At 31.3% G+C, this 27,892-nt stretch overlaps 3 protein-coding genes across 3 annotated transcripts; 1 reads left to right on the top strand and 2 right to left on the bottom strand.

The window, feature by feature from the left end:
• Positions 1-338: 338 nt before the first annotated feature.
• On the bottom strand, positions 339-12,915 carry LOC130441377 (vacuolar protein sorting-associated protein 26B-like). Its single transcript, XM_056775031.1, has 8 exons — positions 12,667-12,915; positions 12,430-12,573; positions 7,818-8,031; positions 5,977-6,160; positions 2,926-3,101; positions 2,658-2,822; positions 2,253-2,565; positions 339-561 (listed from the first exon to the last, which is right to left on the bottom strand). Exons 1-7 carry the CDS (start codon positions 12,667-12,669, stop codon positions 2,264-2,266), a joined length of 1,188 nt encoding a protein of 395 aa, XP_056631009.1. The 5' UTR covers positions 12,670-12,915; the 3' UTR covers positions 339-561; positions 2,253-2,263.
• A 1,655-nt stretch (positions 12,916-14,570) lies between these two features.
• On the bottom strand, positions 14,571-16,895 carry LOC130441262 (corepressor interacting with RBPJ 1). Its single transcript, XM_056774851.1, has 4 exons — positions 16,666-16,895; positions 16,266-16,611; positions 15,912-16,152; positions 14,571-15,828 (listed from the first exon to the last, which is right to left on the bottom strand). Exons 1-4 carry the CDS (start codon positions 16,735-16,737, stop codon positions 15,480-15,482), a joined length of 1,008 nt encoding a protein of 335 aa, XP_056630829.1. The 5' UTR covers positions 16,738-16,895; the 3' UTR covers positions 14,571-15,479.
• Positions 16,896-17,176: 281 nt separating this feature from the next.
• LOC130441312 (transmembrane protein 64) lies at positions 17,177-24,766 on the top strand. The gene is made up of 4 exons (XM_056774928.1): positions 17,177-17,750; positions 17,805-17,928; positions 21,101-21,262; positions 24,540-24,766. Exons 1-4 carry the CDS (start codon positions 17,359-17,361, stop codon positions 24,651-24,653), a joined length of 792 nt encoding a protein of 263 aa, XP_056630906.1. The 5' UTR covers positions 17,177-17,358; the 3' UTR covers positions 24,654-24,766.
• The last annotated feature ends 3,126 nt before the right edge of the window (positions 24,767-27,892 follow it).

Raw genomic sequence — 27,892 nt, 5'->3', positions numbered from 1 at the left:
TAGAACCTGAGATATTGAGGATAGAACGTGTGTATGTGAAAAACTCCCATAAGTAATGTACAGGGGGAATCGCATTTGAGTATAACTTGAGAATGGTGAAAATTAGATGAAATCCGATGGTTGATCTGTGCATCAATACCTTTCGTTGAAAAAAAAAAATTAAGCAAATCGGTTGGGTAGAACGTCTGAACGGACTCGGAATGGAAATCATCAAATTTTTTTAATATATAAGATTACTAGAGATTACCTTAAGAAACTGATATATGTTGTCATTGAAAAACACATTTAACAGAAATATTTGATGTTATCTATTTATACTGTTAACAAAAAATACAATATCCTTAACTTTTTTTAATGAGCTAAATGAGAAATATACAATAAAATTAAAATATGTAAATTAATTAATAAATTTGCTTCATATACAGACAGTTCAATATAACTGTAATATAATAACAATTAGTTTATTTACAAATTACGTGCACATTATTCGTCGACACTTCCGGCCTTAAAAATAACCATTTCATTAATTCCAACAACTTAGTCACTTTTCTACCAGATATTCTGAAACAAAAAAAAACTGCTCAAACTACTCAAAGTCTGTGTAGGATTTGTTATTATTTCCTCTCCACTAACCAGCACTATTAATTGGACAAATAATGGAAGAATAGAAAGTCACACCTAGGAATTTGAAAATAATCGAGCAAAAATATAATAATAGAAAATATTTTTACAGTGACTGGTATTGAACTTCAGAAGTTTCCATCTTCTTCATGAAATAAACAATTTAAAGAGTAGAAGTACCATTTATGGCCATTTCACCATTAGTGGTAATCTAAGCTTAACGTAAAATAACCATATCTATTTCACAATATATTATCGTAATGATCGAAGTGAGAAACTTTCTAGCCTACCTATTATGGCACAAATCGGCAACTGCGTTTGATGTATTCTCAGTATGAGCTTGTAATTAGAAGTGACAGTAGTTGTTCAGTTTGTATTCAAATGATTTTCTATAAGGAACGAGGTATGTTGATTTAATGTTTCTTTAATCTGTAAGAAGTTACTTTGTGAAAAATTGATATAAAGGACACTTATTAGGGTTTATAGTATATGTTAAGCTATCAAATACTTAATTTTTCTTTTGATTACTTATTAATTGAATGGCCAAAAACGGATTATCAAATATTGCTTTTTACCATTAGTAGCCATTTATTGGCTACAATTGGAACAAGTTACGATCCTATTGTGACCACCTGTACATTTTTACTGGCCACTAATGAATCAACAAATATTGCGTTTTTACCAATTGTGGGCAATGTGACAAAGTGAAGCTTCAGAAAGTATAATCAAATATTGAAGATATTAACACTGGAGAAATTGGAAAAGAAAAAAAAGCTGCCAGAAAACAAGTGCAAAGAAGAGGATGTTACTAAGTCTAATGAAGTAAACAATAATTATGTCATTGTCAAATAATTAAAAGATCAATAATTTTTCCAGGGAATAATTACAAATTGAAAGGAAAATCAAATATATGTTAATGCAAGAGGGAGTTGCGGAATTGACTCAAGGTGGCCTGAAAGGATGAAATTTGATAAAAAAAATTAAAGAGGTTACTATTCCGTCAACAAAATCAATAAATAAAGGGATTTTAAATAGAAATTGTTTATTCTATTTGAATAAAATAATAAGTATTACCTCGTTATGTAGGTACCTACTTAGTTCTGTACAATTTTAAAAGCTATTTATCTCTTCACCGTTTTTGTATTATTTTCTAATTTTCAAGCACACCTTAAACTGTCCCCAAATGGTATACCTTATTAAGTGGAAAAAGATAAGAGGTTACATTGTTTTGCAATCCAAGTTTATTGCCGCCTATTTGAGCTTTTTTCGACAACTACATCTCTTTTTCCAGTTACAAAGTTTGGTGGCTTTAAGGGGTTTAAATATTCACTCCTAACGGTTTTTTGTTCAAAACATTTTCTGAGTATTATCTTCTCCACAGAATCTAACACTCATCAATTTCTGCTAGGCTTAATTTCATAAACAATGGCCCAGTAATATAACTAGGTACGAGGAATAGCTTGGTTTTACTGAATTCCAAATCCTTCTTGGATCTAGCCTCATAAATATTCTAAAGGATCTTTGTTTTTTCGAACTTTGAATTCCATTTTTATTTAAATTTCTTTCTCACATAAGCATTTCATTATTTCACATCAAGACTACAGACACCAATTTGAATATATATTTTTTACCTATATTTATATCACTCCACTTGGTCATTGCTGCTATCATTTTGTCCATCACCCGCTTCTCGGGTCATGTTTTGAATCATATTTTCTGGACTTTCTGTTGGCGAAGAAACTCGTTGGTCGAACGGATCTGCCGATTCGTTGAGCTTGTCATTCGATTGAGAACTAGGTGCACGTAGGAAGTCCTCTTTAACAGTTGTCTTATTATCATTATCACCTGCTGTTTGATGCTGGTACTGCTGAGCAGTATTCTGAAGATTCTGTGTACCTGCCATTATAGCTGGGCTTTGTAAGTTGGGCTTTCGAAGTTTATCACCTAAAAATTAATATTAACAACCAAATAAATCAAAGTAAAATAAATCAAGTGCTTATTTGTTTGTGAGAACTTTTGCAATTAAATAACAATACCTTTTCTCCAAAGAGTGATTTCCTGCTGTTTAAAATATCTTCTATCTTCAGTGTCCATTAATACTAAATTTAAAAAATATCGAACAGAGAATTTTTTGTTGATATCTCTCATAGTAGGAGTTAAATCATACCCTGCCAGAAATACCCTGATTGGAATGCTTTCTCCTAAAAATAGCAAGCAAAGTGTTTCTATTGATACCAACGAGCGTTCTACGCAAACAATTAAAAAGTTATGATATCCAAGTTAATAGTTCAATATTATATATACCTCTTACTGGGGCTCCATCCATAATTTCATACTTTGCAATAGTAACATTTTCTGTATATATATGAGGTCCAGATCCTGTAGTCTCTTTTTTTATTATGGCAATTTCCATATGTTTAATTTTTATCCGAACCAATAGAAAATATATTTTTCCAACAATAACATCCTTTAAATGATATCTACAACAACAATATACCACTGAAGTTTTCCAATCACAGTAGAGATTTAACAGGACTAATGGATATTAGGCATTCAGATAATTGAATGAAAAAAAGAAAAATCTGTTTTTGTATGTAAAAAAAGTAATGAATTAAATAGAAATAAGTGAAGAACAACAAGGTTTCAGAGAAAATAGATCGACAAAAGACACAATTCTAAACTCAGACAAATGATTGATAAATCCATTGAATATCAAAAACCACTGTTCCATTATCCTCAAGAAAGTGTAGAAGAGCAGAATAAAAACAACAAAACAATAGGGGTTTACTGAATAAGCTCCAATACTAACAGGAATTCTATAAGGTAACAGCCTGAGCTCATATAATATGGGACAATGATCAATAAAGATATTATGCTATGCCAGGGATGCAATCTTGATAGCCTATAACGAGGATGATCTACAGTGTTTGCTATATTGGTTACAATCAACCTTAATATGCAGATATCTGTAAAAAAATAAAATCAATGTTAATAGCCAAAGAGCCTAAAATATGTTCACTAGCTGTGAACAACAACCCTATTCACCAAAAACTTACAACAAGAAGTACAAATCCAAGTAAATAAGGCCTTAAGAATCTCCAGCTATCTGAGGGACCTCATGGGTCCACTGATAGTAAAGTCTGCATATACAAAACAATCCTAAGACCTATACTTACCTATGCAGGGGAAATTCTAGTGTACACAACAAAAACAAAATGATAAGAGCAGCAGAGATCCAAAACATTGAGAATTATTAAAGGAATAATCCTAAGACATTAAATAAGAAGCAAAGCCATAAGAAAGATCTGAAAATTCAGGACATAGTAAGATTCATGAGATCGAGACGACGATATTGGAGAGATCATGTCGACAAAATGATGGAAGATGGATAGGCTATATGGGCAAAAGATGAAAACCAACTCCAAGAAGCCTTCGCAAGAGATTGCACAAAAGCTGGACATCTACTTCTCAAAAGGGTCAATAGTAGAAGAAACAAGACTAAGACTTAAAAAAATAGAGAGAAGTTTTTGTATGCATAAATTTTGTTACTCATTGTGGTTTTATTCTGTATATTGAAATTTTATTTTGTTTGTTTCATCTTTATTTAGTTATTTTTATGTTTGTTTTTAAGTTTTTACAAGCTTTCTCTCTCTCTATTTATATATTGCTTGATACATATTAGTATTATATTATTAGTATATATAATTAATAAAAATAAACAAATTAAACTTACTAGTAACAAAAATCGAACATAACTTTATGTAAATTATTCAAAATATTTGGTAATTGTCATTTGAAGGTTGGAAGTTATTTACAGTGTTTGATAGTAGTCAGATAAGTGTGTATCCATGAAACTAAGGACTGGATAATTAAGTTTTCACTCTACTTAGGTATTTGTATGAATATTATTAAAATTTCAAATAAATTAAACTTTTTTTTCTTCTGGCTCATTAAATTTCTAATCTAACATTACAGTTTTTATAAATTTCCAAAGTTGTATTTGCTGATTTTATTAACACTGGTAAGAATAAAAAGAACAAAAACATCTGATCCCTTTAAAAAAAAATTCATAGAAAAACGTAAAATCTCAGGTGAATTTCACCAGTGTAAGAGTAAAGCTGAACAATAGTTTATCGCTGGATATAATTACCAATAATGCAGTTATTTGTGTGTCATCGAAAACATCTACAGTTTTATCTTCTTCCAAAAAAGATCAGAAATGTTTGTTTTATCAAATAAAAGAAATATGTTTGGAGTACATAATGTTAAAAACTGAAAAATATTCGAAATATTCAGAGTTTTCCCTATTTTTGTTTAGAGTGACAACATTAGTGACATTACATTTGTTTAGTCATGGAAGCAACAGAAATGGGTGCGTTGAAAGGGCGGGGAAATGGGGTGACAAAGTCTCCAACCATACAGTCAAGCACATCGTGCTGTTTGCTTCCCTCAGAAAGAGATAGACATTATGCTTATCACTTGTTCTTCATTCCCAGTTTAGAGTCTCTCATATCCACGCATAACCGTTCATGAATATTGAAAAAAAGAACTTGAAAAACCTTGCATTTATAGATTACTACTCGTTTTTCAGCTAGAGCATACATTTTTGTACTCAAAACCAAAATTCCGTTTTTTAAAGCTTTCGATGCATGGTGAGAATCGTGTCTGAATGATCATTTCATCATAGAAAGAGTAGGGTTTGTAAAGTAACTTTTGAAAATGACACTTTACTATTCATTTATGTTTAAAACTTATTAAGACATCCTAAACACACAGACGACATCCCACTTAGTTACCGCCTTCCCAGCGGTCAGGTGGTGCGTAGCGTTAGCATGTTTGTCAACCTTCATCAAATTACTTCGTTAAACAAAACCCATTTTAAGAATCAGAAATCATGCAATAGACTGCATGGGTTAATACACAAAAATCATAATTTTTGTTCAATGACAAAAGGGCGCCTTTTAACCTTTAAGCCGAGGGAGCAGGAGGACACGTCACCCTGTCCACCCAGGCCAGCATAGGCGTTGAGACAAAGTGTCTGGATTCTAATAAAACGAGAAAAAATTGTGACAATTCAATGTTTGTCTTGATCCTAAAAATATCTAACAAAAATTATTGAGAAACATAAAATAATATTAATTTGTGAAATTTATGTTATTGAAGGCAATCCTCAACAGCACTGGTACAACTGAAGATTTATTAATACCCCTACAAAACACCAAATGCCTTGAAAATAAAAAGAATGACTGAAATAAAAGATATAAAATTTGGACTATATTCGAAACTGAATAAAAAAGTTATTCATCGCTGAAATCAATTAAAAAATTAACATAACTCATTATTTTTACTACATACTTAGATTTGTTGTATTCAAATTCAATATGCAGACAGTCCTCAATGCCTACTTCCATTTTGATAGAATTATTCATTTCTGGATAACTTGATAGGGTATGAACAGCTATGTCAATTTCTTTCATTATATCAGCTAATCTTCTAATAATCGTTACTCTCAAAAAGTAGCGCAATCTTACATTAGTACCTAAAAGGAGATTTTCTTTATTTAGTCAATAACAAGTGAATACGTGAAATTCTTCTATTCAAATATATATTGTCAATAATTTTTAAATTATCTGAAAAACCAATTCAAACCAAGTGAAGCAAGTTCCAGTTCTCACCAAATCTGGGATCTCCTAGTCAATGTCACCAATATAGGGACTGAATTTTGGGAATCCAGAGCAATCTCACTAGACATATCGAAAGTTTTTGACAGGATTTGGCATGCCAATCTTCTAAACAAATTAAAATCATACTGTTTGTCGTCCTCAGTTATCGACTGGCTTGGTAGCTTTTTCAAAGACGAATACATCCAGGTTGCTATCAATGGACACACCTCAGAGAGGTTTGAGGCAACGATGGTGTTCTCCAGAGATGTACCTTGTCACCTACTCACTTTCTTCTGTACTCGAGAAAACTGCCAAGCTGATTTACAGATGAGCCTTGAAAACACATAGAGTGGGGTGGAAGCAATATGATTGAGTTTAATACAGCAAAGACCCAGGCTGCTGTTTTTACAAAGAAGGCTGGTACTGCAGTTAAGGATTTGGTCATGTCTGGACTTAAAATACCATCACAACAAATTCGCTTGTACCTAAAGAAGCTTCACAAAAACTTTGATCAAAAAGCTATATACTGCACAACAGCTTTTAATCATCTACAAGTCCCAGATTCGTCCAACTTTAGAGAATTACTCGCACATTTGGAGCTCGGCTTCCAAGCATACCCTTAGAATGATCGACTCAATACAGACTTATAGGCGACCTAGAGTTAACCATAAACTCGGAAGGCTTAAAGCATAGAAGAAAGGTCGCTGACTTGACTATTTTACCTATACTATCACGTCAGATGCTCTCCCGAGCTGTCCAACATAACCCACCTAGAGCTGTATTTGCAAGACCTATTTGACATACAGAGGTGACTTATGAACACCGAGTTCGCCTGCAGACGGTGGGAATGTCAATTTATCGTGATTCCTTTCCTTAGCGAATTTCAACCTGTAGAATCAGCTGCTAAGGCACGCCTTTCCCGAACGCTACAATCTACAGATTTTCAAAAATTTCCACAGGGATCTCAACTTTCACATAAAAAACATAGATATATTTATATTTCAGAATGGAAACTAGAATTCTACCTAGAATTTCAACTTACAGAGAACTGGCAATGAAATTTCAATTAAGAGATCCTGCAATAATTGAACGGCTAAGGAAGACATATTGCATTGCATTACAGATTATATTTCTCCATATCAGCAACCTTTAGCAATATTTGGTTAGCAATTATAATTTTCATTTGAATGTTAACATCACTGTGCTCTAGATATTTATCTTTCACTAATTATATCAACTATAACAAAATGTCAAAAACACAATAACACTTTTCATCTAAAAAACAGCAGAAAATACCAAATTGAGGTCTCATTTAAGGCCAATTTCATTTATTCGCTTTGTAATTATAAACTTGTAAATATGGATTTATTTCAATTTAAGCTGGTCATTAATATTTAAATAGACAGTGATTGGAGCATCATGTAATCAAATAACATGTATTATTCAAATCAAACATGCTACTGTTGAAATATTTCAAATTAAACTATGTATATTTTTACTATTCACTTTAGACAAAAAGGATATAATTCTCACCTGTATACACTTCAAATGGCTTCTCTACATTACTAAATTCGAATGGATAACTTGAATTTGCAATCATATCACCTGGTCTTGCCAGTTCTTTAACAAGAGATATGAACTCATGATGGTTTCCTCTATCATAAAACATTTCAATTTGACCAATGAACTCGATTTTAATACCCTGATGTTCCAACTTAGTACCTGGTTTCTTCAAACTCACATTCACCTTTAATAAAATACATAATGATTAAGTAAAGTATCTTTTATAAATATTTTATATATTAAAGACCAGTTAAGTAGTGTAACTTTATCTGCATCACATAAAAAAGAAGGTCGTAAGCACTTGTAATACAAAGAAGCCAAAACATTCTTTGTTTTTGCCACGAACCACTTGAGCACAATTGATCAAAATTCGTCCAAGAAAAAAGGAAGGTTTGGAATTGGTAATATTGGGTACTACTACTGCTGTATTTCAAAGATAAAATGTAAATATTTAACATTCCATTATTTTTCTGTTATGTAAATGATTGTCTTACTGCTAAACCAAAAAATCAAATTTTCAAACATAAATAAAAAATTCAATTCTTATCATAAAAAAAATAAAAATAACATAAGAACAGAATGGTATACAAAACCAACTTGTTCCTCAAGTTGAAGTTCTGTGTCCTGTGTCACCAAAAAGATCAGTGATAATAAGTTTGGCTGATAGATATATCCAACTATCAGATCCTAAATTTAGATGCTTAGTAAAGCAAAACCTGCATTGAAAGAAAATAATTATCCAGAAAAAATGATAAACAACATATTCAAGAAAAGGATAAACATATACTACTATCAATTAAAAAACAAAAGAGAAAGGAAACATCAAATTATAAATCATTTCTATTTTCCAATGTACAACGATTTTCCCAACAACTATTTTATTATGTCAATAAATATGATATTAGTATTAAATAATAAAGGACATATTTCACTAAACTAAAATCTAAAACACCAAAAAACAAAAGAAATATTATTATATATCAAGTGCATTGTACTGATTATGACGCTGTTTACATAGGGTGGACATCTCAGTATTTAGAAAACAGGCTAAAAGGTTATCAATACGATAAAAAAAAATATTTTTTAAAAAAACTATTCAATTATGAAGATTTAGAAATTCATGGAACGGAATCTAAAACACGAAAAAGAATTTTCAGAAATGGTTCACATTCATAAGAACGAAAAAGTTATAAATGATAAAAAAGACCTAAATAATTTAAGTAAAATTTATAGCTATATTTTGTAAATTTTAATAGTTACAAACAATTTGATTGATGACTGCTACATATTTTTGAGATATAAAAATTAATTTTTATTGTTAAAACAGATTTTTATTTTGATTTTATTTTGATATTCATGGTGGAGGTGATCTATTGAAGACTGAAGGTAGTCGAAACGTCAAATTTTCAAAATTATACAAAAACTAATTTTAAAACAGAAGAGAACTAAAATCAAGACAATTTAGAAACATAAACATATATAAAAGGACTAAGAAAGGAGAAATTAAAAAAATATATTATGTAGGTAAGGTCAGTTGGGGTAATCTTAAACAGGGGCAATTTTAAACAACTTTCATATCTTTTGAATTTGGGGTTGAAATTGGTTAGACTGGCTATAGTGGCGCCCCAGATCTTGATGCATTCAGTTTTGTTTTCATCGACTTGGTTGTTGTGTTGCGTGAAACATTTTCATTTATGAGCTGCTCAAAAACTTTTAAAACATTTTTGCCTTTCTTGAAATTTTATTTACATAAGCTTTGTGTTCGATATAGTATTTGCATAGTGCAGTGGTCGGTAAAATGTGGCTCCATAACCGCATGTAGCTCTTCGGCTCGAGCATAATTAGTATTCACAGAAGGTGCAATAATATTTTCATTTAAAAATAAACTTGATAAGAAAATAATTACATCTTTTTCAGAAGTAATAAAATTCGAAAACAAATTAATCTATTTTTGCTCAGTATTTAAAAGGGCAACATTGTTTCACTTTCCGAACCTGCTGAAGCATCACCAACGAAATAATACCTCTGTTGATAAACATCATTTTCAAACAATAATTTTAAATATGAGGGAAGTATTTCTCAGTAGGAGTTGGAAAACAGCAAAGTGTTTGTCAAAAATCATCTTAATGCTACAATAACCAGGTAGAATTTTTTCCTTTTTGCTGGATTTAAAAACAAGAAGATATGACGCTCTAAATTTGAACGTCTTCGAGTTGAATTGGAGATATTGGAAAAGAAAAAATGTGATCTTAGTTCTCAACACAAGTGGTATGCTTAGAATGACCTGGAAGAGGAAGACATGATCATTTTCAATGCTTGAAATAGTATTGCTGACTCTTACGATCAGGTGAAAAAGCTTATTGTTGAAAACTTGTGAAAAAAATTTAGTTTTTCCGCAGCTTTTAATTAGCATTAGTCAAGTTAATTATACAGGACCTAACGAGGCCACATGAGTGTATAATTCTTAGCCAATGATAATGTTCTGCTGAGAAAACTAGGAAAAAGTCATTTTTTTCGTGACGTCTCCGAAAAATTCATTTTTTCCGCAGCATTTAATTAGCACTAGTCAAGCATTTGATTATATGCTTATATTGCTCTGCTAACTTTAGTGACATGCTTACAAAAGCTCCAGTAAGAAAGGGAAAGGGACACTTGTTAACTTGATTTTGGGGTAATAGTGAACATGTGTTTACCTTTGCCCAAAATTATGTAATTTCCAGGGCATTGCATCTGCTTCTGAAAATGTGCTATCTACAAGAGGGTCTCATGAATACATGCAAAGTCCTGACACCAAAGAACCAAATCAATGAAATTATTGTTCCTAATCAGACTACTGCCTTTTGCTATCGAAAAGCATTCTCCAAATCATATTGTCCATATTTTTAAAAAGGCATTATAGGAAGCAAGCACTTTTACAAAGGATATTCTTGCTGATATGGTTCCCAAAAAGGTGGTTCCCCGTTTGAAGCAATCCACATGCGGCGAGGTCTTAGCACCAGAAATTATGAAAAGACTATAAGAAGCTGAGCAAAAAAGGAGAATAAAATCAAGAGCACTAATAAAATTCTGAACAGACATGAGGTTTACAAATAAGACAAAGTTAAAAAGAGCCTGAAATTAAGTTAGACCTATATATATATATATATATATATATATATATATATATATATATATATATATATATATATATATATATATAAGAAGAAATCGAGTCAGATTATGATGATCTACAGCTTTCACTCCAGGTCAATAAAAAACGTTAAAACGTTTATTTAACCTCACCAAACCTAAGAACAGCCAAATAAAAAGATGGGATTAATTACAAAGAGACACCTTTGTTATAGTAAAATACAAGAGGTTTACTAAAGGGACTATCCGTTTAAATGGTAAAACATAAAATGACTATGATGGCAAAATTGGAATCGTAAGTCTAAGATCATTAGATAAGACAGAAACCAAATTTTTGGGAAGGAAGATAGTAAAACAAAATTTTTACATTTACCCCAAAATATGATCAATTTTGAATTTTGCATAGGGCAAATGTAAGCTTGATTGAAATTTATTCCATGAAAATTTTTCATGCATCATTAGTTACAAAAATATAACTTTTTTTTAAAAATAGTTTCCCAACATCCCAATTAACCCTATTTACTTAGATAAAATTGTACTTCAATGTACTGTATTTGTTTTGAATGGTAAAGAAGTAGTATCTACTTGCTTAGCTAAGAAATAATTGTAAAAACATCTATAATTGAAATAAATATATTTCAAAATTATTATATGATGAAAAATTGCAAAAATATATAATCTCACAGCTGGCCTTGTTACTGTACAATTGTATAAAACATATTGATGTTCATTACAGTTGTATTTAGTAATTGTCATTGACAGTATCAATGTTTTACCAATGAATTTGACCCTGTGCAAATGAATTTTGTATTATGATCATGTGTTCAATTCCAATTGAATCTAATTGTCAACATATTTTTTTACTCAATTCCATTTATAAGTTTTCTATTTCTACAGTAAAATTAAATATTTGATCTTCATCAACACACTTTAAAGTAAATGGGTGAAATCCCACTAGACAGCAAAAAACAATTATAATCTTGTATAGTATTCAATAAATGGTTACAATAACTTCAAGCTTAGATCATATAAAAAATTTCTGACAAAGATATTTGATAGCTTCTAAATAATGACAGCTGAATTCAAGACATCCATAAGTCAGGCCAAACAAATATACCAAGACACAGCACTTTGCCCTACTTTTATTACAGAAAATATTTGATTGTATCCCCATTTCTCAAAATCCTAATACTGCCTATTTCTCTAAAATTGAAAATTAAGTTAGTGAAGAAACCTCTTCTATTTGCAAATAATAGTAAAACTGTAACAGAGGGAATATAACAGAATACAATAGTAATTCTTATAAATAAACACATAAATCTGCAACTAACTTCCCAATATCAAAGAATGAGTAATGGAGACAATCACAATGTGAAGTATATGCTTTAGAGATTTATTTTCTAATTTTACAAAGAGACGGCTTAATATTAAATAATCGGCAGAGTTTTCTCACCTTTCCCGATATTGTTTCACCATCATAATACAAATACAGTCTTTCTTTTTTACCATCCTCAGTTTTGACTTCTGCAGTTTTTCTTGAATCTTGTCCATCTAAAATAACTTCTATTTCGGCTGATTGGCCAAATCCAAAAAAACTCTAAAAGTGAAATATTATCTTTAACTAATTAATCTAAAAACATTCAATAACCTCTATGTGTACATGTAACCTTAAAGAAATACGCCTACTTACCATTATATTTAACTTCAAACTTTAATGTAGCGACAATAACTAAATGAAATGTATATCAATATATTGTACTTATGAATATATATTGTTTTAATTGTCTAAACATCAAAGATAATTCATTCTATAATAAAATATAATAAATATTTGTCTTAACAAGGATATTACAAATAACTATAATATAATTTAAAATGGCTGCCACTACATCGAATTAAATTTATATGTATTCGTAGAATCTTCATTTTCTTTATAAGTAAGAAGAAGTGCGTTCATTTGTGTGAATTGAAATGAAGTGTAAGCTACTATATAAAATGAAATTTTAAACAGCAAAAAGATCTGTAAATAAATCATTTATATAAAGAAGAATTTCTTACGTCAATTAATTATTCTAGAAGCAAAAGTTTATTGGGTTATAATTAGTGGCAAATTTTAACACCTGAAACCTTAGAACTTAAAGTGTAAATTAAACTTTTCATGATTTCTGTGCTCTGATGTCAATTTGAAATTTCAAGACAAATTTAAGTACTGAATTTTGTGTTGCGTGGAGTTAAATGGAAATTTTGAAATTCTGATTATCAATCTGTTTAAACAGTATTTTATGTTTTCTATAGATGTCATACCAAAAAATACGAATAGTTTCAAAAAACTAGATATTATAAATTCGTTTTATTTTTTAATATGTAGCTGTCGATCATATTTCCATGCATTGTATAGGCAATACTTTGAGCATAGATTTTTTAGAAATTATAATGATTCTAAATGAGTTTGTGATTTACTTTATGTTATATAATCTTTGTGAAACAAAATCTTATAAAAGATCAGTAAGAAAACTCTTAACAAAAAATAGTCAGAATAACATGATGTATCACCAGGAGGAGGTGATATAGGAAGACCATGAAAAAATATGAAGCAATTATCTCAACGAAAAAAATGGAAGTACGGAAAATAATCTCAAAAATTTCTTAAAAACCACGGTTACAGAAAAATCCTACAATTCTAAGAAATTATTTTTTTATTTAGATTTTGTGAACTATATATTTTTTAATTTTGTGCAAAATATAGCGGAAACTAAATGATCTAGACATCAGTTATAGGGATTCGCGACTATTCGGATTACCAACAGTGATCAATTCATGATTAGTTTGCGACATTTTAGTAATTTAGAAAAAATGTTATCAAAGTCGTTATGCAGGGTGTCCTGCATAAGAACCGACTTAGACCAAAAGCGCATAGGGAGCCGAAAGTGGTACTATGGGGGACAATTTACCTCTATACCAAGTTTCATCCATGATTTATAGGGCTTCAAAGTAGGGCTCAAAATTTTGAGAAAACATTTTTTTTTACCCTTACCTTGAAAATACCAAATTTGGTAAACCCTATCAGACTGTTTAGTAATAGTAAGTAGACGGCGATCGAACCATTCTGATTCTGACCTAACCATAAAATTTTATCTGTAAATTGATTTATTTTATTTTATTTATTAGTGTTTGGTTTTTATAAAGGAAACTGTAGAAGAAGCCTGGAAGAATGTCGGAGGAGACAAACAGACACTGACAAACATTTTGTAATGTTGAAAGACGGGCTCGAGCAATAGGAAAGTTTTATAGTGCGAGATGAACTTATTTTGGATAGTACTAATATGCCGTTGATCGTCAATGGTATCCAAAATAAGTTCTTCTCGCACACTTATTTAAACAGGACGTTCTCGGTTATCACTTTTAAACTTTCCTGTTTATCGAGCCCGTCTTTCAACATAAAATGTTTCTCAGTGAGGAACCACGCTATTAGTAAACCTCATCAGATACTCTCCCATGCTTCGTATACAGTTTCCTTCACCAACACCTAACATCAATAAGACATCCACTTGTTCACTAAATGAGAGTTTTCCATTCATTAAAAAAAACTAGCAATTTAATTACTACAAAACTTTATTGTTCGTACTAACCATTCCAGTATTATGTTGAACAAAGTAGTAGAAAAAGGATCTCCCAGTTTTAGTTCTATATTTATGTTAAAGCTATCTAATGATTTCTGTTTAATTTTTATCTTTGTTTTAGTGTTCTTGAGTGTCATTTTTGTGAGCTTTATCAATTTTATTGATACTTTCAGGTCTTTCATTATTTTTCAATATATATAATGTTGACTTGCAACTGTGTCATATGCCTTTTGGGGGTTGATAAAAATTGCAAATATCAGTAAGTTGTATTCTTACCCCATTCTCTGTATCTGTTTAAGAGTGAATATATGGTCTGTTACAGATCTTTCAGTTCGAAATCAGCACTGGTATTCTACCAGCAGGGTTTCTTTATATTCTTTTATTTTTCGATCTAGACACTTTGCCAATATTTTCTACACTGTGTCCCAAAGTGCAATTCCTTTGTAATTCACACAGTCTTCTTTTTGTATATAGGCACCATTATCTCATTTCCCATATAATTTTAACTAATTGGTAGATTTTGTTTGTTACAGCATCAACTCCATACTTTATAAGTTCCGAATAAATATCATTTTCGCTTGGAAATTTGCCATTTTTTTTGGTTTTGTATTATTTTGGCTACTTCTTACCTAGTTAGTGCCGTTTTTTTGTTTTGTGGCTTTAAAGATGCTATTTCATATGTTTCTTTCTCATTATTTTTTTTAACATTTATTTGAAGTACTCCTATTTTGTTGTTGACTGTGATTTTTTTCTATTTTTACTCTTCAACATACCGTAGAATTCAAATTTAATATTGGATATATTTTCTTATTTGAAATAAAAAACGAAATTATATTTATAAACATATTCTAAGTAATAATAATATACACAAATAATGCCTTCTCTAGTCTTGACGTCTTTTTTTGGAACTATATTTTTCATCACTTTCCTCACTACTTGAATATCTTTTTTGTCTCTTTTTATCTTTGATTTCTGATTTACTTTTTCTGTTCCTTTCCTCTCTCTGACCTCTTTCACTACTCACTGACCGCTTTCTATAATTCTTTGTACCTTTTTCTTCTACATTATTTGTATATTTTCTTTTATAATCAGTATGTTTATTTTTATAATTCTCGGTTTTAAATTTCTTTACAGATTTCTTCCTGGATCTTCCATCATCTGATGATTCACTGCCACTCTCCCTCCTATGTTTTCTTTTTTCATCAGGCTGTCTTTCCAATTTTTCCAATTTTCTATAATAAATCAAAGATAATTAATTGCGAAATTTGCCACCATCATAAATCACATTTGTAATGTAAAAAAACTAAATTATTACCTTAGCAAAGCTTTTTTCTGCTTTTTTGTGAGTGACTTTAAAAATGTAACTTCTTCATTATCCTCTTCATCTTCACTAATTAGAAGATGCTTATTTGCTTCCACTGTATTGACATGTTGTTTCTTTAATGCTAAACCATCATCCAACATTTGCTGTACCAAAGACTTCTGATCCATTACAGTCGCGTTTTCCAATGATCTTGCTGCACTCATTGATAAACTATACATAGGACATTCCTTATCTAAAACAAAATTTAATTCTAAATATTGAATATAATATGAAAATTCCTTATGTAAATGACCCAAAATCATTATAATAGGTTGAAATTTGAATTCTATAATCTATCATTAATACCTGTATTAATATGACCCCATTTATGACATTTAATACACCTGACATTCCTGACTTGAATGCCAAAGGGTTGATCACGTATTTCTTGATCTCCCTGACAATAACTTTCTCTGGGTGCATTATACTTTCTTTGCCATTCAAATTTATATTCGGGTTCATTATCTTCGCGTTCTCTTTCTTTTCTTGCACCAGGAGGAGGTTCATACATAAAACTAATGCTTAGTTTATCTTTACTCTCTTTGCTGAGCATAGCTTTGTTGTCATGAAGATCTTGTTCTTTTTCGTATTGTTGGCGAAGTTCTTCTTGTTTCTTTTTATATGCTTCAGCTTTTTGTTCTGCCATCCATACCTGGAGTGTAATTTGAGTTAGATATATGCAAATATGTATTTTAAACAAACTTACCCTTTTCAAATTATCTCTGGATGCTGGATGGAAGAATTTTTTACACATATAGTTATTAAATCCTTTACCCATTGTGCAATATTGAATTTATCTACACAATTAAAGAAATTTTTCAAAGAGAATATAATATCAAGATATATAACCCTATAAATAATATATTATCTACAAAGTCTATCAACAAACAAAAGCAAAATGTCAGATATGTGTATGACGTACTTCAAGTATGGTCGGTACTGCCACTTCAAGAGTTTCAAATTTCTCCAGTTTCAGTGGAAAACAAACAAATGCAAATAAATTGGATTTTTTGAATCATTGTGTTTAAGTGTATATTTATTTTTTTCCATGCTAAAAAGGTATTCTGAACATCTTCTGAAGAGCTGAAGAAACTTTAATTCGTAGTCCATTCAATAAAGCTTTACGTACATTTAGCGTGACTATTACTTTGGCAACATTGTTGTACAGATTACATATCAAAGGACAATTTGCAATGTTTATTTTATTTATGTTTGGATTTCACATTTATATACCAATGATCATTATCTATGTTTATTACCGAACATTAGGTTATAGTGTGCTGGTGTCAGATATAATAAAAAATAGTTAACCTATTAAAATATGAACAGTATATGTTATTATATTGAAAAAAGCAATAATAAGTAATAAGAAATGTATTTGTGAATTTATTTTTATATAATGAAGTTAAATATTGATAATCTGGAAACCAAGAAAGATACCTATAAAGAAATACATAAAACTGTGTGTTTCTTATCTCTGTGTAGATTATTGGCACTTATATGTACAATAATCGTTATAATTGTGGTTCTCCTACTTTGCAAGGCGTATATTAAATTTGTCTTAATTTGGCTCGAGAAACAAGATATTGTTATAGTATCTGGAACAATATGCTTCCTATTTATTATAGTAGCTCTACCTATAAGCATAGGATATATTGTTTTAGTTTTAGCATCAGGATATTTATTTGGAGTGCTTAAAGGCTTATTGTTGGTAGTCTTTGGGGCAAATTTTGGTTTGTTCATTGCTGATAATATTCTAAAAATTGTTGGACACCATCATAGCATTTACAAGTAAAAATGGTGATAAAATATAAATTATTTGCTTAATTTTATAACTTATTCCAGATATACACAGAATGACACTGCTGCAGCTATAATGAGAGTTATTTCAGGCCCATTATGTTTCAAAATTGTTTTTTGCTCAAGACTGACTCCAATTCCCTTTGGGTTACAAAATACGATTTTTGCGGTAAGTTGTCATCTAGTTTTTTGATATTATAATTTCAACTTTCTACTTAAAATGTTGGTTACTTGAATACATATGACTATCAATAAATAAAACAAACATACAAACTTAAAATATAGTAAAATAATTGTACAATATATAATAATTTCATGATTCCATTGAAATTATATTTATACAATTAGTACATTTTTCTGTGAATAGTTTTTTAGTGTAAACTATGGAAAACATTCCAAAGTTGACTCTAAAACAGAGGTTTCCCAAACTATTGGGCGACCCCCCTTGAGAGAGAAATCATGCTCCACAGCTGCACTAGAAGTGATTATAAATGTTTAGATAAGGAATCACCAAAGAAAAACTGTACCTAAATAATGATCAAAACCTAGGACATGCCTCAGGATGATGCATGCAAGTAAATGGGATCAAAACACCATACAAGAAATGAACTGAAATGCCAATAAATGGTATACAGATGGATCTAAGGCAGCAGACAGAACTGAATAGGGCCCAGAACCACACACTCTGAAGTTCTGGTCAACACACCAAGCATTTTTCGAGCAGAAATTTATGCAATTGAAAAATGTGTCCAGATCAACCTAGAAAGGAACTACTGATAGCCATATATTTTGGAACACACAGGAGCGAAGGAGAATGAAATAGCTGATAACTGTCTAAATGGGGAGGTAGATAAACCCGTCATAGGATCTGAGCCTTCCTGTGGTATCAGCTATTGAATAATAGAAAACTCATTGTGAAAGAGGGTAGATAGGAGCAAAACCAATTACTGGGACAACCTGCAGGGGCTGAGACAGGCAAAAACTTTTCTTGGAAACTTTAACCAGAGAAGATCGGCTGAATGTTTCAACCTTAGGAAGATCAATCTACAAATAAAAACAGGAGTATTATCGGGACACCTTCGCCTTAATAGACACTCTAAGATGCTAGACTTAGTAGATAATGTGGCATGCAGATTTTGTTTCACAGAGGACAGAATCTCTATCCACATTCTCTTGAAGTGTGAAACACTATGGAACTCTAGAGCACTACATCTAGCGTATGAAATAGAAGACGACGATCTCTAGCAATTAAAGCCATCCCATATTCTAAACTCCCCAATATCTACATACATATGAGGCCTAATTGTTTTGAAAGACATTTCAAAACAATTTTCAAGGTTTTGTTATTGCAGTATAATTACACCAATCCGGCACTTTAATAGATTGGCAAGTCCAATAATCCGGCACCCTCCGCCCACGTCTCCCTCGCCCCTTTACACCTCTGGGTTTCTATCGCTACTTCTTCGACTAGCAGTCTAACCTCAAAACTTATCACGGGCACGTGCTTACGTATGTGTTTTTTTTGAGTAAGAATAGTTTATAGTTAAAAATGTCAAATAAACGCAAAGATGGTGTTGGGCGGGCTACTATATACGATTTTAAGAAAAAAAGGCAAAAGATAGTAGACCACGTCAAGACAATGGAATCGGGACCAGGAAAGCGTAAAACTCTAGAAGTTGGCGATTGTCCAAAGATGGAAAACGCTCTCTATGTGTGGTTCATACAACGGCGTTCTAAACACACTCATATGTCTGTAAAAATTCTGAAAGCCAAAGCAATAGAATTTTATAAAAAAATTACCCATAAAGATGATTTTTGTGCCACTGATGGATGGCTGGTTAAATTTAAAAAGTGATTTGGTATCAGTCTATTAACCTTATTGGTTTAGAAATTATCAAGCGATGAATCGGCAGTACAGTCATTTATCTAGCATTTTAAAAACAAAGTAGGAGAACTTGGTCTTCTTCATGACCAAATCTCTAACGCAGTCGAGAGTAGTCTGTTCTGGAGATTGTTGCCCAATAAAACATTCGTATCTTTTAAAGAAGTAAGTGCACCAGGTCGTAAAGTGAGTAAAGATAGAATCACATTCATGCCGTGTTCAAATGCTACTAGAACGCACAAATTGGTTAGTGATTAGTAAAACAAGAGAAATATTTAGTGAATGATTTCATAAAGACTTTGTCCCAGAAGTCAAGAAGTTAATGAAAAGATCCAACTTGCCCATGAAAGTTTTAATCGTACTCGACAATGCTCCAGGCCACCCAAATGAACTTGAATCAAGTGATGGGAATATCCAAACCATCTTCCCACCACCAAACTCACCTTTAATTCAGCCGATGGATCAAAATGTTATTCAAAAAGTAAAGTCTTTGTATAAAAATAAATTTCTGATCCATATTATATCTCAGGATGGTGATATAACGCAGAGCCTTAAAGGATTGAATTTGAAGGATGTTGTATTCTCTCGCTCATGCTTGGAAGCCTGTCTCATCTAATTTAATCCAATCTTCATGGAAAAAGTTATGGCCTACAATAAATGATGTATCATAAACAGATGAATAAGATCCTGAGATAATCTGCCTATTGCCCATGGTTACAAAATCTATCAGAAAAAGGATTGCAGACAAGTGAAGAAAATTTAAATTCTTGGTTTTGAAGGAATCGAAGAAGCAGAGCAAATGATGACAGATGAAGAAATTGTATCTGAAGCAGTACAAGAAGAAGAAAGGTTTGTAGAAATATTGGAGCCATCAACTATTACACCAGTAAGAGTTAAACCAGATTCTGCTATGATTTGTTTCAATACCTGCATAACATGGGCAGAAGAAAACGGTATATCTGCCAAAGTTATTATAATTCCTCGCAACATATAAGAAAAGGTTTTTAAGCAAGGACTACAAGTTTGCATAAAAGCAGACCTCAATTAAGGATTATTTAGAACTATTTAATTACATACATATGTACATGTTAATTTATTACATTACATACATTTATTACCTCTACAAAATGCTTTATTTTATTCATTACCTACAACTTTTTCCCCATATAATCCAGTAATCCGAACATACCAATAATCCGGCACCCTCCGGTTTTAATAGTGCCGAATTACTGTATACCCATCGCCAATACATTTAATTGTTCAATGTGGGCTTGATACAATAAAGTTTGGGAACCGCTGTTCTAAAACATACTGAGGAGTTCTTCAATAACAATAATAAGTAATAGACTAAGGGATTAAACACTACTGAATGACTAAAAAAAGGTGCTATTTTTCAAATTTCTTCTTTTCAATGTGAATCTTGCAGTGAATCAGAATTTGAAACTTGTTTTTTTTTTAGCTAAGTAATGTTAGTGCCAAAATTTATTATTTAGCTTCACTACTTGGACTGTTTCCTGCTCAATTTGTTGCTGTTTACGTCGGTTCTACCTTAAGATCCATGCAAGATGTCTTGGAAAACAAACATTTATCTTCTGGTACCTATATTTTTGCAACCCTTCAGGTTAGTATATTTTCGAGTTCCATATATGGAATACAATACCACCTTTTCACCATTCTTTTTTTTGAATTTAAATAATTTGATTTTATTTGAAAGGAAAAACTACTTTCCTGGTCTGATAACGCGACAAATCGCTGCCCTAGAATTACATAGTTTTAAGTTGCAATGATTCAATTTTGAGAAAATGAAAATTGAAAAAAATTGACTTTTAGATCTACTTAAATATAACACTTTTGCTGCCATGTCAGTCAAAAACGACTGACGACGGCCCTACCAACTATGTGCCAACTATGATTTTCTAGCATCACTAGTAGGGTCCGGTCTTACAGATTATTTTATAATTATTTATAATGAATGCTCCTCTAGATATCAGGATTTCAAATCTTCTATCGGATCATTAATGACAAAAAAGACTGTAGTGGCTCGTACGGTTAAATCATATTTGTAATACTTCTATAGAAACAGTTTAAACGGGAAGGAATGTCCCACTTTTAAGGTGCCGACAATATACTATTTTGTTTCTCGTTCCAGATACTTCATACAGGTTGCGCATGCTTGAGAACCAGTCTATCCAATCTTACCAAAACTTTGAATATTAGGCGTAATTGCTTTGAACTAACCGTGATGTAAACTAAAAAATAAATTATTTTACATGTATTTTTTATCAATAAAATAACTCCGATCGAAACATTTGTTTTAAACTTAATTCGGTTTTTTTGATATTCTTTGATATTTGCAGCACGCATTTTGTCAATTCTATGTCAAACGTCATAATGTTACATAAAAAAAGTTTATATTGTCCAAAGCGCTAAGGTTAGATTTGATTCTTAGAAAATTATTCTTAAATTTTCTAATTTTGCGCGCCATTTTTTAAATTTTTTCTTTCATAAGGACCTCCTGAAAATAACCAGAACAACAAAAAAAATAGTGAAATCCCACCTTTTAATTGGCTCTCGGGCTGAAGGGTGGTGTAAATAAATAAATAAGTCCTAATATTTTTTTCACAAACTACTGATCTTACTGTTGTCCTTACTTCTAAAAAGCAAACTAATTCTATGTGACGATCTGATTATTCCAATATGTGTGTGTCTTTAGTCAATTGTTGATTCTTTTGTTTTGGTCCTACATATAACGGCCCCAACCAGAATAACCGAGACCAGTTCTAGTATTATAGACTATGTCGTGTTATCTATTGTATGATCCAGAATCCACCGACTGTACTTTAATTTAAGTCTCTTCGATCATAAATGTTAACACAATTTTCGGTAAAATACAATACTAAAAATGCCGTATCTTTTCGGAAAAAAGTTTTCAAAACTTCAAGCACAGTTGTGAAACAACTGATTGGAACATGCTCTCTGGTGATGTAGACTTCGAATATTCTAGATTCATAAAACACTAACTAGTCCTGCATCCAATTCTTATCCACTAAAGTTTATGTATATCTGCAAAGAACATACGATCTTCATCTCACCTAAGGAAATTCTTGGATTGTGTCTTCAAAAATTACCTGAAACTATACAGAAAAATGTGTTATAAAACAATAATACAATAAAAGCTGCCAAAGATATTTATTATAATAAGATGGAATATGGTCCATTGTGAATGATCTAAGAAATAAGCCTTCTTCGTCGAGCATAATGTCTACTTCACCTCAATAATTACTTTGTGAATGTAGCGAAAAATTTATCAAATCCTATAACTCCTTCTCATGATCCACTTTCACATCTCCCTGATGCTAATGCCAACTTACACAGTTTCTTCTTTATGCCCTTAGTTTTAGCAGAGCTTCGCGGTCCAATTAATGACATCAAAAATAAATACTCATCTGGAACTGATGGACAAAAATGTTTTCGAGTCTGCCCGATTGCACATTAAATCACCACTTTAATTAACAAATGCACAAATGATCCTATATTCTCCCTCCTTCATAAACTCTAGACTAAACAGCCATCACTGCACTGCAACAAATTTTTGTGATTTTTCTAAAGCTTTCGATAATATTTTAATCAACAAATTGGAGTATTACGATTTCAGGGGAACACCTCTCGCATGAATCAAGTCATACCTTACCAACAGAAGTCAGCTTGTAAGGGTTGATACTACGATGTCTTATTGCAAGCCAATATAATGTAGAGTGTCCCAAGGCTCAGTAATAGGTCCCATTTTGTTTCTTCTGTTTATAAACGACATCGCCTATCTAGATATTAGTGGTAAAATATGTCTATTGCATACGACACTAGTTTTTCTTGGTGCATTTCTTATCTTCTCTGTCTCAACGTTTCTAAAACCAAAGTCTTATCATATAAAATACATTGCAGCCTCTTTTATTAAATATCACCACCATTGACGTCGTCGAATCTGTAAAATTTTTAGGGCTTATCTCTAGTTCCTCCTGTTTTGCGATGAGATCAGTTTCTTCTAAGAACTAAACTTATCCACCTCCTTAACAGTCTATTATTGAGTCGTATTTCCGATATGCACTGTTCTGTGGTACGTGTGGTGCGACTCAATTTAAGCGAATCTTCAAACTACAAAAGAGAGCAGTTAGATATTTACTCGGACTAAACAGCAGGGCACATTGCAGGGACTTGTTTAAAAGATCAAAAATTCTGTCTCTTCCTCATTCATCTTTGAATCCGTGTCCCTAATTTGTAAGCACGGTTATACAATTTAAGAAAGATCGTTGCACGGCTATCCACTTAGGAACGCGGAGCACGACCTTCACTTACCTACTCCACGTTCAGAATTAGTTAAGGGCTCAATATTTTACAATGCAAAAAATGCACAATCAATTGCTAATTGAAATCAAATCGATTTAATCTTTTCTCGTATTCCGCAGTAATTTTAGGGCATATTTACTGGAAAGTGCCTTCTACTCTGTAAACGACTTATATTCTAATAATAATATTTAATTCCGGACATGCTGCATACTGCTTTAATTTTTGTTATGGACTTATTACTAATTATTACCTATTACTATTACCTATAATTTAGTTACTCACTATGTTTTTTTCTGTATATTGAAATTTTAGTTTTTTTGTTTTATCTTTATTTAATTATTTTTATGTTTGTTTTTTAGTTTTTACAAGCTTTTGTCTACAAATTGCAACAATTTTTTGACAATAAAACATTTCTCTCTATATTCCCTTGTAATATTAGGGCAGCGAAATTTTGAATTATATATTTTGAAAAGAATGTGATGTCTTAATTATTATAACTCTATAGCAACAAATTGGACTATTTTGTATTTGGTTGTAATAATTTTTTTAACTTCTAGTTGATACTCGGAACCTTTCTAATGATTTTTATTGGAGCTAAAGCAAGAAAGGAACTACTAAAGGCAATTGCAGAAGCTGATAACAATACTTCCAGTGGTTATTCCTTAGTGTGATATTTATTTTACATTTTTATGACCACTTTTTCAACGAGACCAAATATTTTTCATAATAGATTTGTTATAACTTATTTGAAATAATATTAATAAATATTTTTATACCAACACAATTCGTATTTTTAATATTTGCAATGTTTTCAGCCTATTCAGAAAATCGGTTTCCCGAAAATAATAGGGGTTTGAATTGTTTCTTCGTAAATTTCTTTTTATTTTTGATTCAATAATCATACAAATGAATTACATTAATCTAATTTCACTTTAAAACAATCATCAACGACTTTATTGAATCTACGTATTTCAATCAATTCAATGAGTCTCTTTTATTTAGTAACATTTTGCATGAATTTTCCTTGAAAGTTGTAGAGCCATGCGTGATGTCACGCTGTACACTACATGCACTTTTGCCTACTTTAAAGCATTTGATTCAAACTCTTGAAGCATGTGTGTGTTTACTGTATTTACAACACCTAAAAGTAGATGAAGTTCAGAAGGGGGAATGATGTCGAGGAATAGTCTTATCTTCATTAGGATGAAATATTGGTGGATGAATACAATTCTTAAAATTCTGACCTTTTTTTTGACTACTCCTGCTTCAGTCCAGTCTAGATAATTTCTTGTTGTTTCTCTAATCATTCTATAAGGGCCTAATTCGTGAAGTTCACCTTTTTTAACCTATCACCACATACAAGGATGGCAACTCGCGTGTGTCATAATGTTGACTAGAACAGTGCTCCGCAAATTTTTTGTGTTCAAGGTACACCTAGGAAATTTAAATTTTTAAAGGTACAAAATAGTTATTTATGCAATAAGTGATTAAAGTAATACTTTTTTTCACGAGTAGGACGGTTTGATCATACGAACCGAAGGCTCGTGCGGCAATTCCTACGATTGAAAAAAAAGTTACTTTACTCACGAGCTTCATACAAAATTCTTTCTACGTCCGTAGACTTAAACAAATATCGACAAAGCTTTCATCAATTTTTATTTTGTATTAGTGATATTAAAAGTACAACTATGAGCATTATTAATTTGAACTGAATAAGAAGTTACATTACTATTGGTACCTGAATTGACTACATTTAACGAGCTCAAAGATATAACATCGTCTTTAGTTGTATTAGTACTTATTGAATTGTTGGTAGGATCGTGAATATTTACAATGTTTCTTGAAGTCGAACTAGTTGCTCCCGTTAAAATTTTCACTGCGGAGTCCATTTTGTTTTTTATTGAGTCGTCTATGTAACCCTCCGCAACTGTGTTGGATTTCCACCCACCGTGCTTCTTTAGTTGAATTATATCACTACCGAAATCCACTAATAGACACGCCGAAGAACGTCGAAATGTGTATGCCCAATATAGTTTTTTGCATTAGGTAAATTCAAATATGTAGCGATAAGCGAGGGAATTTTTGACACGGTATTGATAACTACAACTTGGGTTTTACATTTTTCATTTCTATACTGAAATACGAAATGATCTGTTTTGATATTTGTGGGTCGTTGGTTTTTACATATTTTATAAATGTTTATCAAGTTTCATCTATTGTGCATTCTGCGGTTCGACATGGCGATAAGAATACTACAAAACACGTATATCTCATCGAAGTATATTGTACTTTCAAATTTTTTTTCAATTAATATTTTTTTAATTTAAAAAGATGGCTAAACATTCTATTCAGAATTGTAGATGCTCAAATCTAGCACTTTTAACCCCGTATCTTTGTGGGTGGTTAACCCACATTTTATCACTATCTTATTAATAGTTTAATACTAATTTTTGCAACTTCGACTATTTTTTTCTTGCTTATCTTGTATAATTTGATCTTTAAATCTATTCTCGTTCCATCCCTATTACGGAATTTTCCTTGTACCCTGCCGTTTTTCCATTCTTTTAATGTGTCCGTATCATTGTATTATTTTTGCTTTAATTGTATTTCCTAATTCCTCATTTTCTAATATATTCTTAATTTTATAGTTCATAAAGGACTTATATATCTATATATCTACTCATTATTTTGCAGCTTTCACTGGTCCATGAATTTTTCTAATTATTCTCCTCTTATATATCCTTAGTGTGCATATTTGTTAGTCTCATAGTTTCAGCGACGTATACTATTGGTTGTATCGCCGTAATTGCTCGGTTCATTCTCTTGCTATGCATCATTTGTACTTATTGTATGCCTTATATCCCGCATGAATTCTTTGTCTTGTCTCATTATTTGTTGCATATTTGCAGCTTATCATTGTTTCTAAGTACTTAAAGGTGTCGATTACTTCGAAGATGAGGTCATTTATCTTTACCATTTCTTATATATCATATATTTTGTCTTTTTTTGATTACTTTTCAATCCTCTTTTTCCTGCCTCTTATAACCTTTTACTAATGTGTCTCCAAGACTCTTTCGGTCCCTTGCTAATAGAGTTAAATCATCAGCATATGCTATTACTTTTATTGATTTATAAATCATACTTCCATCGATGTTACTTACATTCCCTCATTATACCTTAAACTGCAAAGTTAAACAATAACGCTGAGAATCCATCATCCTAACTTACCCTAACATTTATTTCAAATTCCTCAGATGGTCCGTTTTTTTTGTTATTACCCTTGCCCTAGAATTTAGAATAGTCATTTTCACCAACCGTATCAACTTTTGGGGTACTTGTAGTTTTCCATGTCCTTTATAATCATCCTCCTTTTCAGACTGTCGAATGCTTGTTTCAAGTCGATGAATAGCATTTGTATATCATTGCTTTTTTCGATCACTTGTTTTTATAGTATGCATGGCATCTTGATTTTCTAAAACCTTTTTGATATTCTCCTATTTCTGGTTTCAGTACCTTTATCTGTCTTTCATTTATTTTTTTGTTAGTATTTTGTATACGGTATTAAGCAAACTAATACCTCTATAATATATTGGGATTTCCTCCTTTTATTATTGGTACTGTTTTATCGTATTTTAGTTTATTGATTATTTCATCACATTCCACACCGGCGTTTTTTTCTCATTTTCTAGTACTGTACCATTATCACTCACCAACTGCCCTTAGCTTCATTTGTGTTTTATTTTAAATATATTTTATCCATTTCTGTACATTTGCCTGTACATCCATTTATTCCGTTATATACGTTGGTTCCATCTTCCAAGTACCTATATGGAATTTTTTCATATAACTCTTTTTACTGTTTCATCTATTACTATTGAGAAAAGTAGTGGCCTAGTACACACCCTTGTTT

The sequence above is a fragment of the Diorhabda sublineata genome, chromosome 3, assembly GCF_026230105.1.
Source record: "Diorhabda sublineata isolate icDioSubl1.1 chromosome 3, icDioSubl1.1, whole genome shotgun sequence".
In the NCBI taxonomy this organism is placed as follows: domain Eukaryota; kingdom Metazoa; phylum Arthropoda; class Insecta; order Coleoptera; family Chrysomelidae; genus Diorhabda; species Diorhabda sublineata.
Note: the sequence above shows the minus strand (reverse complement) of the source record. Positions and strands in the feature narration are given on the sequence as shown.